General features: G+C 30.6%; 2 protein-coding genes across 2 annotated transcripts; both read right to left on the reverse strand.

Annotated features, from left to right (window-relative positions):
- Positions 1-1,507: 1,507 nt before the first annotated feature.
- Positions 1,508-2,246, reverse strand: LOC133683016 (uncharacterized). Its single transcript, XM_062106534.1, has 2 exons — positions 2,145-2,246; positions 1,508-1,961 (listed from the first exon to the last, which is right to left on the reverse strand). Exons 1-2 carry the CDS (start codon positions 2,186-2,188, stop codon positions 1,508-1,510), a joined length of 498 nt encoding a protein of 165 aa, XP_061962518.1. The 5' UTR covers positions 2,189-2,246.
- A 2,644-nt stretch (positions 2,247-4,890) lies between these two features.
- LOC133681500 (uncharacterized) lies at positions 4,891-5,806 on the reverse strand. Its single transcript, XM_062104550.1, has 2 exons — positions 5,665-5,806; positions 4,891-5,477 (listed from the first exon to the last, which is right to left on the reverse strand). Exons 1-2 carry the CDS (start codon positions 5,706-5,708, stop codon positions 5,195-5,197), a joined length of 327 nt encoding a protein of 108 aa, XP_061960534.1. The 5' UTR covers positions 5,709-5,806; the 3' UTR covers positions 4,891-5,194.
- Positions 5,807-12,662: the final 6,856 nt, after the last annotated feature.

Consider the following 12,662-nt stretch of genomic DNA (forward strand, 5'->3'; position numbering starts at 1 on the left):
AGAAATCCAAATAATCTATGTTAAATATCTCTTTTCATGATAAACTTACCTAACTTTTAAAAACTTCATCTCTGATATCCTTTTTACCGAGAATCAACTTAGAAAATACTTTTCAAAAGTGATTTTTATGTTAAAATATATTAAAATAATAATTTTTAAAAAAATATCATTTTTGATATAAGCACATCAAAACAATTCAAAACATATAAAAAAATAATTTTTAATAAAAACAAAATTTTAAATTTTTTGGGAACGCGGTGCAAACCGTGTTCCCAAACGGTGCTACAGTATGACTATTTTTTTCAAAAAAAATATTTATTAAAATAATTAAAAATATATATTAAATGATATTTTTTTTTTTGCAAATGAATAGCTAAAACAGAAAGTAGATATTCATAACAATAAGTAAAAAATAACTTATAAAAATACAAATTTATTACATTAATTGTCTTTTTTATTTAATATATTTTCTTGTATTTATCATCAAGATTTAGTTTGATTGTTAAGTATAGATGATTCTCCGTATTATACATGCATAATAAAAACATGAGTAGTTTATTTAAAATTTCATAAGAAAAAAATTAAAAATTAAAAGATAAATTATAATAATTTGTTCCTGGTATTATAAAATTGTAAAAATCCTTTTTAAAAGACTGATTCCTGAAAAAATAATAATTAAACAAAACAATTTCAAAGAAATGAGGGAGAAGATATTGGTTAAAAAAATAAAATAAAAGATTAAACCAAAAAAACAAATGGCATTGTGGTTCTAGAACGCACCTAGCCTAAGAGAGAAAACGCCCAAGGCCCAAGGCCCAAGGCCACTTGCTTGGTTTTGCTTTTATGTTCTTTTATGTTGCCTACCCGGATCTCTTTGGGTTTTTTTTTTCGTTTATATAGATAGAGACTTGTCGTCTACCATTACTGTTTTCAATCACCATAAAAAAAAAAAAACAAAAAAAAAGTGAGGTTCGAGTTTTGAGTCACTTGATTTTTAACACTAAAAAGCCTTAAAATGACTTCAAAAATTAAATTAAATAAAAAATATTTATGCGCTTTAATTTACTTTTTAATGTATAAACATCATCTATATTAAATTTTTATCGTAAAGAAGAATTTATTTATATCAAAATTATTTATTTATAGTCAAAATATAGTCTCTCAAATATTTTCTCTCCTGTCTCCGTTCCATGATGATTTTCTCTGGCATCTATGAAAATTCAAGGATTGAATTGCAATAAAAATAAAATTTAAAATTAAAATATAAATAAATAAAAGAACAAGGTCTGAGAAAGCAAAAAAGTAAAATCTTATTTCATTACATTTTTTACATGCCAAGTAAATTCCTCGTAATCAACATCTTCTCAAATCTTCCTCTTCAAACACACAAAGATTTCTTTAAAAGAAGAAAAAAACAGAGAGGGTGGGGAGGAGAACAGCCAGAAATAGTCCCAAACAAGTATTTTCCTCTGACAATTACTGTATCTAAATTCTGAGGACTAGTGAGCTAGACACGTGGCTGATTTAGTTCCTCCTCGTGTCTCCTCACACGTGGAAATAGCCTGGTAAACATGTCTAGTACCTTATTGGTGGTTAACTGGCTTAAAATGTTGGACAAGTCTCGGCTTGATTCATAGGCGACTCCGATAAATAAACAGGCCCATACGACGGAAATAACGCACCCCAGAATTGGAGCCAGAATAGCTAGAAGCAATATCGCAGCAAGGGCACTGGCAAAGAGTCGGAGATTGCCAACCAGTGTGTAGTAAGTTGATTCTCGAGCTCGGAGCATAACTTCGGCCACCGATGCCGTGGCATATATAAACAGAGCAACAAGGAAAACTGACATAATAACGTCGTGGCTGTCGAATGGAGAGCCTTTAATTGACTGGTACTTCACTTGGATTTGATTGTTTAGCGTCCCAACCAGGAGGGCAAATATTCCATGTTGCATAATAATGCTGTTATCACATCAACAATTAAAATCGCTAAGTACGCAAAAATTAAGGACAATTTCAGAGGCTAATTCCTTGCCTGGAAAAATAGAGATTAAAGTGAAGGAAGCATTAATACAAGAAAGAGAAAGTGACGGGCTTATAAAAACATAAAGGAAACAAAGCAAAAGAAATTTAATTTAGACTAACCTTTCTTTTTCGAAAGCAGGATTTTCCCTGGGGTTTACAGCCATTCTGCTCTGCTCTATTTCTCTTCTCTACACAGATACTGTCTTTGTACTTGAGGAGGCTTAAATGGGTTTTCAAGTGTTTATGCTGGATTTGCTGCTAGATGAAGGGGCATTTTATATAAGTTGAGGGGCGAAGATTGCAGGCTGGTATTTTTTGATTGGTGGAACTTTGTGTGGGGCCTTTCTGGGAAGCTTGGATAACCAATAAAATGTCGGAAGTCAAAATACGTCTTCAATTTTGTACAGAGACGCAATTTCAGAACCCTGTGTCTCACTAGAAGATCCATATCAGTCCCTGGAGTAAGAAAACTTGCAATCATTCATCGAAATATCAGCAGGCCAATCAAAGTCTTCTACCACAGAATTACAAGAACAATACGAAAGTTCGTATCAAGAAATGTGTTTATGTAAACAGTCAGCTTGTGACATGTTTTGGTTATAATACTTTGAAGGCCTCCTTTTTTCAAGTAAAAAGAAAAACTGAGAGAAAAACTAAAATTAATTTCTACTCAGCTTGCGATCAAAACCATACAATTATATGATTTTAATGTAGATTCTTCTTCTATTATATGTTCAAACACCGTTTCTCCTTCTTTCTTCTTTCTGTTTTTTCCTTCATTTTTCAATGCAATAAGCCCACAATCTCTCTAAAAAACCAATATGTAAGAAGATCGGGCAGGGAAATACAAGAGTTTTGCAATTGTGTTGTTGCAAGAAAAAATAAGGGTGAAATTTCTGGTACAAATATAATTGGGTTGTTTGAAAATTATATTATTTTTGATTGAGAATGAGACTTTATATTATTTTTTTCGATTTGTTTTCTATAAAATTATCTAGGTCCCCTTATCTAGGTTTGACAGTTCAACCTGAGTTAATTTAGATCATTGTTTTTGTTTTTTTTTATTTGATTTTATTTTCAATTTAATCCTTTAACATTAGATTTATTAAGAATTGAGATTCATAATTTGTTTTTTATTTTTTTTATGGGGTTATCACGGTCTTATAACCCGTGTTGCGGGTTAAGTTGGTTAACCTAGGTTTTTTTTGGTTCATTTTTAATTGATTTTATTTTTAATCTCATCCTTCAATATTGAATTAATTAAGAATTAGACTTCATAATTTGTTTTAGTTTGTGTTTTATAAAGTTATCATGGTTTCATGACTTGGATCCCGAGTTTATTCGGTTGACTTAGGTGTTTTTTATGTTATTTTTTTAATTAATTTATTTTAACTTCATCCTTTAATTTTGGGTTGATTGTAAATTGAGTTTCATAATTTGTTTTAATTTGCTTTTTATAGAGTTGTCCCGGTCTAATGACCTACTCAACTTATTTTTTTAGTTGAATTTCGTTTTCAATTTTATTTTTCAACACTAGGTTGATTGAGATTCGGGTTTAATATATATTTTTTATTTATTTTCTATAGGGTTATTAGAGTCTCATGTCTTGAGTAGTAAATTTACAGTTTAATCCAAGTTAATCCGAATCAATCTAATGAGTTATTGTTTCTATACTTGAAAAAAGATGTTATTTTGATTTTTTTTCGAGTTAAACTATATTTTTATTAGTTATTTAAGTTTTTTTTATATGTGTTAAGTCAACGAAGTCACATCTAATTAATTTCTATATATTTTTTTATTAAAATTATATTAAAAATATCTAAATATTTTTTATATTTTAAAAAATAATAATTTAACCCGCAACATTGCTTTGGCGACTATATTATTATGATTATTTATATAGGCCATTTAGCAATCATCACTTGGCGTATAACCAGCCTCGCAAGTGAAAATGTAGTCAAAAGGATTTGGTGCTGCCCTCTGCTTATCACTAAGTCGACGTGTCTTTTTTATTTGGAAAAATAAAGGGGGAAAGAGAGAAGTGGTGAAGTATGATATCTCTCTAGTTAGTCTCTAGAAAATTATAAAGAAATCGTTTAACATTTTTTTTTCAATCATCCTATTTTATACAACAGCTCTGAATGAGCCTTTCAACTAGCATCTTATGTGAATAAGTTGTCTTGTTAAGCAAAAGGCTAACTAATTTTCTTGGATTAAATATGCTAGTTTAATTGAAAAATCAATTATTAAACCAGATTGATATTTGAATTAGATTGTGTATGAATATGAATCAATAAGAACCAGTTACTCTAATTAATTTAAAGTGGATTATCAAAAGGTCACATATCACTTTTTAAAAAAAAAAAAAAAAACAAGAAAAGAAGCAGCAGCAGGAGATAGAGTTCAAAGGAGTGAGAACACCAATTCTCCTTTATTATGAAAAACAAACTCTAGCCTTCTAATGTGGATATCTTTCTATGTCTAAACAGTAAGCATGGCACCAAGGTGGGATTCTTGGTCCACCAGGAGGTCCATGCCCCATGCACTCAGTCTAAATTATATTGTTCACGGGCTGAGCCTGAGGTTCATTTAAAAGTTTGTTTAAATCAAAATATAAGCCCGGCCCATAAGTAGAGCATCTCTCTCACGCAACCACTAAAGGATAGAAACCTCCAGGACTCCAAGTCTTGCCATTTGCTAACGTTGCATTTTGAAGGACGAGGAACGTTTTAGGTTGGGGCTCCAGCACACACTTCGTAAGTAGCTCCTCTCTACAAGCTTGCTGACCATCAAAGCTTTTGGTAGTGATTAGCAGGTTAACCATGGCTAATAAATCTAGCTAAGAGAACTTTGATAGACCCATATGTGCAAAAAGAATACACCGGTCACAGAAAAAGTGACCTCTTCTCTATTCAATTCTCTTGTACAGCAACAAATACAACGTATCTTGACAATCTAAGAATACATGTGAAGAGAATGGGTGGGCGGAAGCAAGTGAATCGAAGGCAATCATTTAATACAATGCCACACTTTCTGCTGACTTGCTTGGGTCCTCTTTACGGCTCCTCTCACCTTCAAATAGCTTTTCCAGCATGTCAGTACATGCTCGGCTTAGCAATTGGTAGAATTCTTGACACAAATAAACAAATCCACGGAACAGAAATGATACACTACCCCCAAGCTGGGATAAGAAGCACCAGAAGGAAAACTGTAGCAAGGGCGCTGGCAAAGAGGCGGATGTTGCCGGCAAGCCTCTGGTAAACTGATTCCTGGCTCCGCGGTATGGCCTCGGCCACCGATGCTGTCGCGTATACAAATAGAGCCGCCAAAAATGCTGACATGACCCACTTGTTAGTATCGTATGGAGAAGTGGGCATGGATTGGTATTTCACTTGGATCTGTTTATTTAATGTGTCCACGAGCAGAGCGAAGACTCCATGATGCACAGCGATGCTGTCACCATTAACAAAATTAAAATTGCTGCAGCAAGATCATATTACAAAACAGTGTGTATATATATAACTTTTCTTCTGTTGTCGAGGAAGTTAATGGGTAAGAAAAGGAAATTCGTACTAACTTGATTAAATAATTAAGTAAAAGAAAAGAAGATGAAGAAGAAAGCAAAGAGATTTAAAAGAACCTGTCTCTCTCGAAACCAAGATTTGGCCTGTGGTTTGCAGCCATTTTCTTCTGCTTTCCTTTTCTACGGAGATGTCTTCAAAATTGAGCTGGTTCCCCGGATAGTCGAAGAGGAGCAGGGCCTCGTCCTTTTTATAGGCGAAAAGCTGGAGCTTCCTAGTGGAGGAAAATAAAAGTCAATTCGAGTGTGGGTCTTCGAGACGTCTTTACTCCTTAGGACGTTTTTTCGAAACCCGGCGTCTTGAGCTAAATAAAAATTAAAGAATCCTAGCGTTCGCTAAAATATTATCTTCGTCTACTTGTTAAAAAAAAATGGGCACTCGTCACCAAACTTGACAGGACTACAAGAATGATTAGAAATTCACTCGGGTTTTAATTTTTCAAGCGAGATCCGGTAGTTTTCAAAACCAATTAATATTTAATTTCACAGTGATTAAATTTTTTATCAACACCATAGAGGTGTCTTTGTATTGGTCTCCTGGTGGAGGGGGGAAAGAGGAGCTAGAAAAACGCTTGGGACGTCCTCTTGGATATGAAGCGTCCAGACGTATTGCACTGTTTATAGTCAAAGACGAATACTCCTCCACTTCACACCAGCTCGTTTCAAAGTCCATGCTCTGTAGACATTATCCACGCATGAGAGAAAGGTGGGCATCAATGGCTTGGTGACTGCCACGTGGACCCGGTAAGATTTTCAAAGCACAGGCTCTCTGCTGCCTAATAGCGATCGAAACCTCGTGAGAGAATGGGCCGCAAGTTGCACCTCCCCATTTTGGATAAGACATCCACAAAATGTCTTGGTCCCTGAAAGCCCATCGTGAACCGAAGATCCACCATCGGTCGACTCGTGGAATTGCTTTCGGAAAGATTACAGGCTAAAGTTATCAAACTCGTTTGGTTCAGTAGTTTGATTTGGATAATGTTTCGAGTTAGGTTTATTTTTAAATTAAACCTGTAGTTGATGACGAGGCCAAATACAATTATGTGAATTTATAATCTAATTGATTTGATTAAGTCCAAGTAAATCTTGTTTGGGTTAGTTTTAATGATTTCTTTATGCAAAATATATCGATTAAGTGAACTAAAACATTGTTATTTTATAATTCATCTGATAGATCTATGAACCAAGATTTCAATCATATTTGATAACTCTGATCTAAATAGATAAAGGTGATTAATAAAATTAAATGATAGAAAAGAGAGATTGGGCGGGGAGGTCAAAAAAGGGTTTTTGTTTTGTTCGATTATAAATTCAAATAATATTTTTTAAAAAAATCATATTGAAACTGTTATATACAAGAAAAGAAGTAGACGAAGTTGATTTGGTAATTGCCAAGCACAATTCTACTCTGTTTTAATTATCTGCGTGAGCGTGACTTATCCATTAAAAAAATTATTAATAATAACTAAAAATATAATTAGAAAAATTAAAAGATAAAAATAATTTAAAATATTTGATTTCACAACATAAATTATCGACCGGGTTATATTTAATAACTATATTTATTAAAATCAATTTTCTCTTTAATAAAATAATAGTAAAAATAAACACACATGAAATTGATTGAATAAAATCAAAGATGAAAAAATATCAAGCAATATTGCCCTTATTAAAAATATTATTAAAAAATAAAATATTTTTTATTTTTAAAAATAAATTTTATTTATATAAAACATAAAAGATATTATAGATGAATTATAATAAACTCTTCATAAATTAAATATGTATGGCAACCATTATTTAAAAATAGCAAGATAAAAAGATAGAAGGGGTGTTAAATTAAATAAAAATAAAAATTTATTTTTAAAAATACATATAAAAAAGCATCATTTTTTAAAAGCTAAGTTAGGAGAAAAAAACAAAACAAAACAAAAGTGGCAAAGCATTGTTTGGCATGGAAAGTTAGGCCAGCGCAAGCCCTTTAAAAAAAAAATTAATGAGGCAAACGACATTCACCCCAAATATTGTTGAAGAATAAAGTCTGATAATACATGCGTTTACTTTTCTCTATATTCCAGCCAATGTAATTAGTAAAAAATTAATGTTCATGATTTTTTAACATATAAGTTCATTTTAACTCAAAATATCTAGAGAAAATTCTAAACACCTTGATAAAAATCATCATGACCTTAAATAATCTAAAATACTACATAAAAATCTCAAATCAAACCGAAAACTAAATAGCTTCTTGAACTTAAATTTGGTTTTCAAATAATTTTAAGGTAAAAAATCATTTAAGTAGAAAACACTTAAGAACTCGTTAACACCAAAATCGATTATTTTAAAGCATGTTTGAGATTGTGGATTATTTTTTAAAGTGATTTTTACTTGAAAATACATCAATATAATTTTTTTTATTTTTAAAAAATTATTTTTAACATCAGCACATCAAAATGATCTAAAAACACCAAAAAAATTAATTTTAAGCAAAAATAATAATAATTTTTTTCAAAAAATTTTAAAACGCAAAAACAAACAAAGTAACATAATCAATGTCAACGTTAATTTTTTTTTATTGCCAAAATCCAATGAGATTTTTTTTCTTATCTCAAACTAAGAACTAAAAAATAATAAAAATATTTTTTTTATAGCAAAATTATTTTGAAAAAAGAAGAAGAAGAAGAAGAAGAAGAAGAACCATGTAAATATAATTTGAAAAATATAAGAACCAAATTGAAATTTTTACAAGATCTCGACGACCACCAACTAAATCTAGCTCAGATAACTTTAGTCTCATTCCTCATACAAACAAAAAGAAGAAAAGGCCCATAAAAAGTATCAATACTTCAATTTCCATATGCCAAGGAAGGACATCCTATCCTTTATCTAGTTCTCTTCTGCGTTAGAAAAACAATATATCTTCACAATATAAATTACAAAAAGCGGACAGGAGCAACAAGTCAATGATTTAACACTATCCTAATCTGTCTCCGGACTTGTTATGACCTACACATTCGGCTGGTTTGGTTTCTCTTTGGGGCTCCTCACAATTGCAATTAGCTTTTTCAACATGCCCAGCACCTCATTAGTGGTTTGGCTTAGCAATTGGCAGAGATCCTGACATGATTCATATGTTAACTTCACAAATAAACAGGTCCACACGACAGAAATGACGCAGGACACAATCAGGGAAAGAGTCACTAGAAGCAGAATTGTAGCAAGGGCGCCAGTAAAGAGGCGAATATTGCCGACAAGTCTCTGGTGGAATGATTTCTGCGTCCGGAGTATAACCTCGGCCACTGATGTCGTGCGTATATAAACAGAGCAACAAAAAAATGCTAGCATGACCCTCTTGTGGGTGTCAAATGGAGAAACTGGCATTGACTGGTATTTCACTTGGATGTGATTGCTTAACGTGTCCATGAGCAGGGCAAAAATGGCATGCTGCGCTACGATACTGTCATCATAACAAAATTAAAATTACTTAAACACAAGAATTGAAAACGGTGAAATAAAGGGCAAAGGGAATTTAATTTGAATCCCTGTGAACTTGATGAAAAAAATATTAAAGGCAAGAGGGTCTGTTGTCACCTGTCTCCTTTGAAACCAAGACTAGGCGAGTGGTTTTCTGCCATTTTCTGCAGCTTTCCTTTGCTAGAGAGATGTTGTCTTTGGGATTTGGAGCTCTCAGCTCTAGACAAAGGGGGCTTTTTATAGGAGAGGGAAAAGGTTAAAATCTCGGATCATAGTTGACCCCGCAAATGGGCGGGGTCTTCACAAGACGTCTTTCGTTTTGTCAATTTTGTCAAAGACGTATTTTTCAAAAGCCGGCGTCCTGGGATTGCTAGAAATTAATTAATCCTAGCTTCTCGCTAAAATATCAACTTCGTAGCAATAGCTAATTTGAAAAGAGAAAAAAAATCATTGCAATGGTCACGAAATATATATATATATACTAGTTATATATCCCGCGCGATGCTGCATGTTATTTTTTTTTGTATAAATTTTTTAAAAAATTAAAAAAAACTAAAATTTAAAAGTTTTGGGTTTTTCTGCAAAGCTATACACAAGAGTCTTGAATTTGACTGCAACGCCTAACCCAAGAGTAATATTTATAATATTAATAATAGCATTGAACTTGCATGACTCAAGTTTAAGTGAGTCTGACTGCAACACCAGACCCAAGAATATTGGATGTGAGTCTGGCTATAAGATCGTGTCATAAAAGTATAATAATTAAATAGATTAATTAAAAAGAAAAAAATAAATAAAAAAATCAACAGGAAGAAAAAAAATAATGAAGAAAAAAAAATATGAATTAATTAGATCAATTCTTCAAATCAGGTTAACCCGTAAAACCTGGGATTCGCGTCATGAAAGTTTGATAACTAAATAGAAAAAAAATTGACGGGTTTACCCAGAATTAAATGGGTTAACCTATCAAACCAAGTTAACATGTCAAACCCAGGATACGTGTCATGAAAGTCTGATAATCAAATATAAAGAAATTTAACATTAATAAACTAAACTAAACGAAAAAAATTAATTAAAAGAAAAAAAATTCGGCTTAGCTCGTCAAATCAGGTTAACCCATCAAATCCGAGATCCGTATCATGAAAAGTTGATAATTAAATAAAAAAAAAATTAATATTAACAAACTAAATCAAACAAAAAAAATTTCATTAAAAAAACCAAAATAAATAAAAACAAAAAAAAATGACAATTCTATAATATAATATAATATAATATTAATAAGTGAAAGGCATGGGGAAGCTACAGTGCTTTCCCCATGCCTTTTAGAGTATTATTTAATATACTAGTTTCATGAAATGTGCAATATTGCGGATTAATTTTTTTTTACATAAAAAAATATTAAAAAAAGCTAAAATTTAAAAGTATTAGATTTTTCTGTAAAATTATATCTAAGAATCTTGGGTTTAGCTACAACGCCTAACCCAATAATAATATTTATCATATTAATAATAATATTAAACTTACTTGACCCAAATTTAAGTGGGTCTGGTTGCAATACCATACCCAATAACCTTAGATGTGAGTCTGACTCCAATACCAGACCCAATAGCTCTGGATATAGGTTTGCCTGCAATACCAGACCCAATAACCTTGGATATGGGTCTAGCTGCAAGGTTGTGTCATAAAAGTATGATAATTAAATAAATTAATTAAAAAGAAAAAATTTGAATTAACTGGGCTAGCCTATCAAACCAGGTTAAATCGTCAAACCCGGGATCCGTGTCATGAAAGTTTGATAACTAAATAGAAAAAAAATTAACATTAATAAACTAAATTAAATGAAAGAAATTAATTAAAAAGAAAAAAAAAGCAATCAAAAGGCACTTGTCTTTTCACTATACAGTCCTAAGTCAAAGGTATAAAAAAGACAAAAAAGGAAAAAGGAAAAAAAGGAAAAACTAAAGGTATTAGCCGATAAATAAATAGAAAAAAATTAAATATTAGTGAACTAAATTAAATAAAAAATATTAATTAAAAAGAAAAAAAACCTATAAGAAGAAAAAAACTAATGAAGAAAAAAAATCTAAATTAATTGGGTTAATCTGTCAAACCTGAGATCCATGTCAGAAAAATTTGATAACTAAATAGAAAAATTTTTAATATAAACACACTAAATAAAAAAATTTAATAAAAGAAAAAAAGCATCAGCCTTTTCACCGTGGACTGCACTGCGCAGTCCATAATGAAAGGCAAAAAAAAAAAAAAAAAAAAAAAAACTAAAGGCGTCAACCTTTTCACTATAGAATGCATATAATATTAAAAGATGAAATTGAAAAAAAAACTAATAAGAAAAAAGAAAAAAAATTGAATCAACTGGTTAACCCGTCAAACCTGAGATTCGTGTCATGAAAGTGTGATAACTAAATAGAAAAAAAAATTATTATTAATGAACTAAATTAATAAAAGAGATTAATTAAAAAGGAAAAAAGAAAAGAGAAAAAAACCTATAGGAAGAAAAAAACTAATGAAGAAAAAAAAATTTGAATCAACTGGGCTAACTCGGAAAACCAGGTTAACCCGTCAAACTTGGAATCCGTGTCATAAAAGTCTGATAATTAAATAAAAAATAAATATTAAGAAAAAAATTAAAAAAATAATTAAAAAACAAAGAAACAAAGAAAAAAACCAATAAAAGAAACTAAAAGCATCAACATTTTCACAGTGTACTGTAAAATTGAATCAACTAGTTTAACCCGCCAAACCAGGTTAATCAATTAAACTTGGGATCTATGTCATGAGATTCTGATAACTAAATGGAAAAAAAATTAATATTAACAAACTCAATTTACAAAAAAAACATTAATTAAAAAAATCAAAGAAAAAAGCAACAAAAAAAACCTATAACTAAAAGGTTGATCTCTTTTGGTTATGCTTACAATATTAAAAGATGAAATTAGAAGAAAAAACACTAACAAAGAAAAAGAAAAAAAAATCTGAATCAAGTGGGTTAACCCGCTGAATCAAGCCAAATCAGAGTGCGATAACTAAATAAAAAATTTTTTAATATTAATGAACTAAATTAAACAAAAAAAATAATTAAAAAGAAAAAAAAACACACAGAAAAAAGCCTATAGGAAGAAAAAAATTAATGAAGAAAAAGGAAAAAAAAAATCTAAATTAACTGGACAAACCTGAGATCCGTGTCATGGAAGTCTCATAACTAAATAAAAAAAAATTAATATCAACAAACTAAATTAAATAAAAAAATTATTGAAATAAAAAAAAACATAAAACAATTGAAGGGTCAACCCATAATTAACTGGGTTCACCCGTGAAACCAGGTTAACCCGTCAAACCTGGGATATGTGTGATGAAAGTCTGATAATTAAATAGAAAGAAATTTAACATTAACAAACTAAAGTAAACGAAAAAAATTAATTAAAAATAAAAAAAAGCAAAAAAAAAATTCCGGGTTAACTCGTCAAACCAAGTTAATTTGTTAAACCCGGGATCCATGTCATGAAAGTCTGACAACTAAATAAAAAAATTTTAACATTAACAAACTAAATTAAATAAAAATTATT

This window comes from Populus nigra, chromosome 2, assembly GCF_951802175.1.
Source record: "Populus nigra chromosome 2, ddPopNigr1.1, whole genome shotgun sequence".
NCBI classification, from domain to species: Eukaryota; Viridiplantae; Streptophyta; class Magnoliopsida; order Malpighiales; family Salicaceae; genus Populus; species Populus nigra.

Coding starts and splice junctions, on each gene's coding strand:
- LOC133683016 (XM_062106534.1), bottom strand. CDS start 2,188: ATGGCTGTAAACCCCAGGGAAAATCCTGCTTTCGAAAAAGAAAG. Junction 1,962..2,144: donor CCTGCTTTCGAAAAAGAAAG/GTTAGTCTAAAT, acceptor ATGTGATAACAG/CATTATTATGCAACATGGAA.
- LOC133681500 (XM_062104550.1), bottom strand. CDS start 5,708: ATGGCTGCAAACCACAGGCCAAATCTTGGTTTCGAGAGAGACAG. Junction 5,478..5,664: donor CTTGGTTTCGAGAGAGACAG/GTTCTTTTAAAT, acceptor TAATGGTGACAG/CATCGCTGTGCATCATGGAG.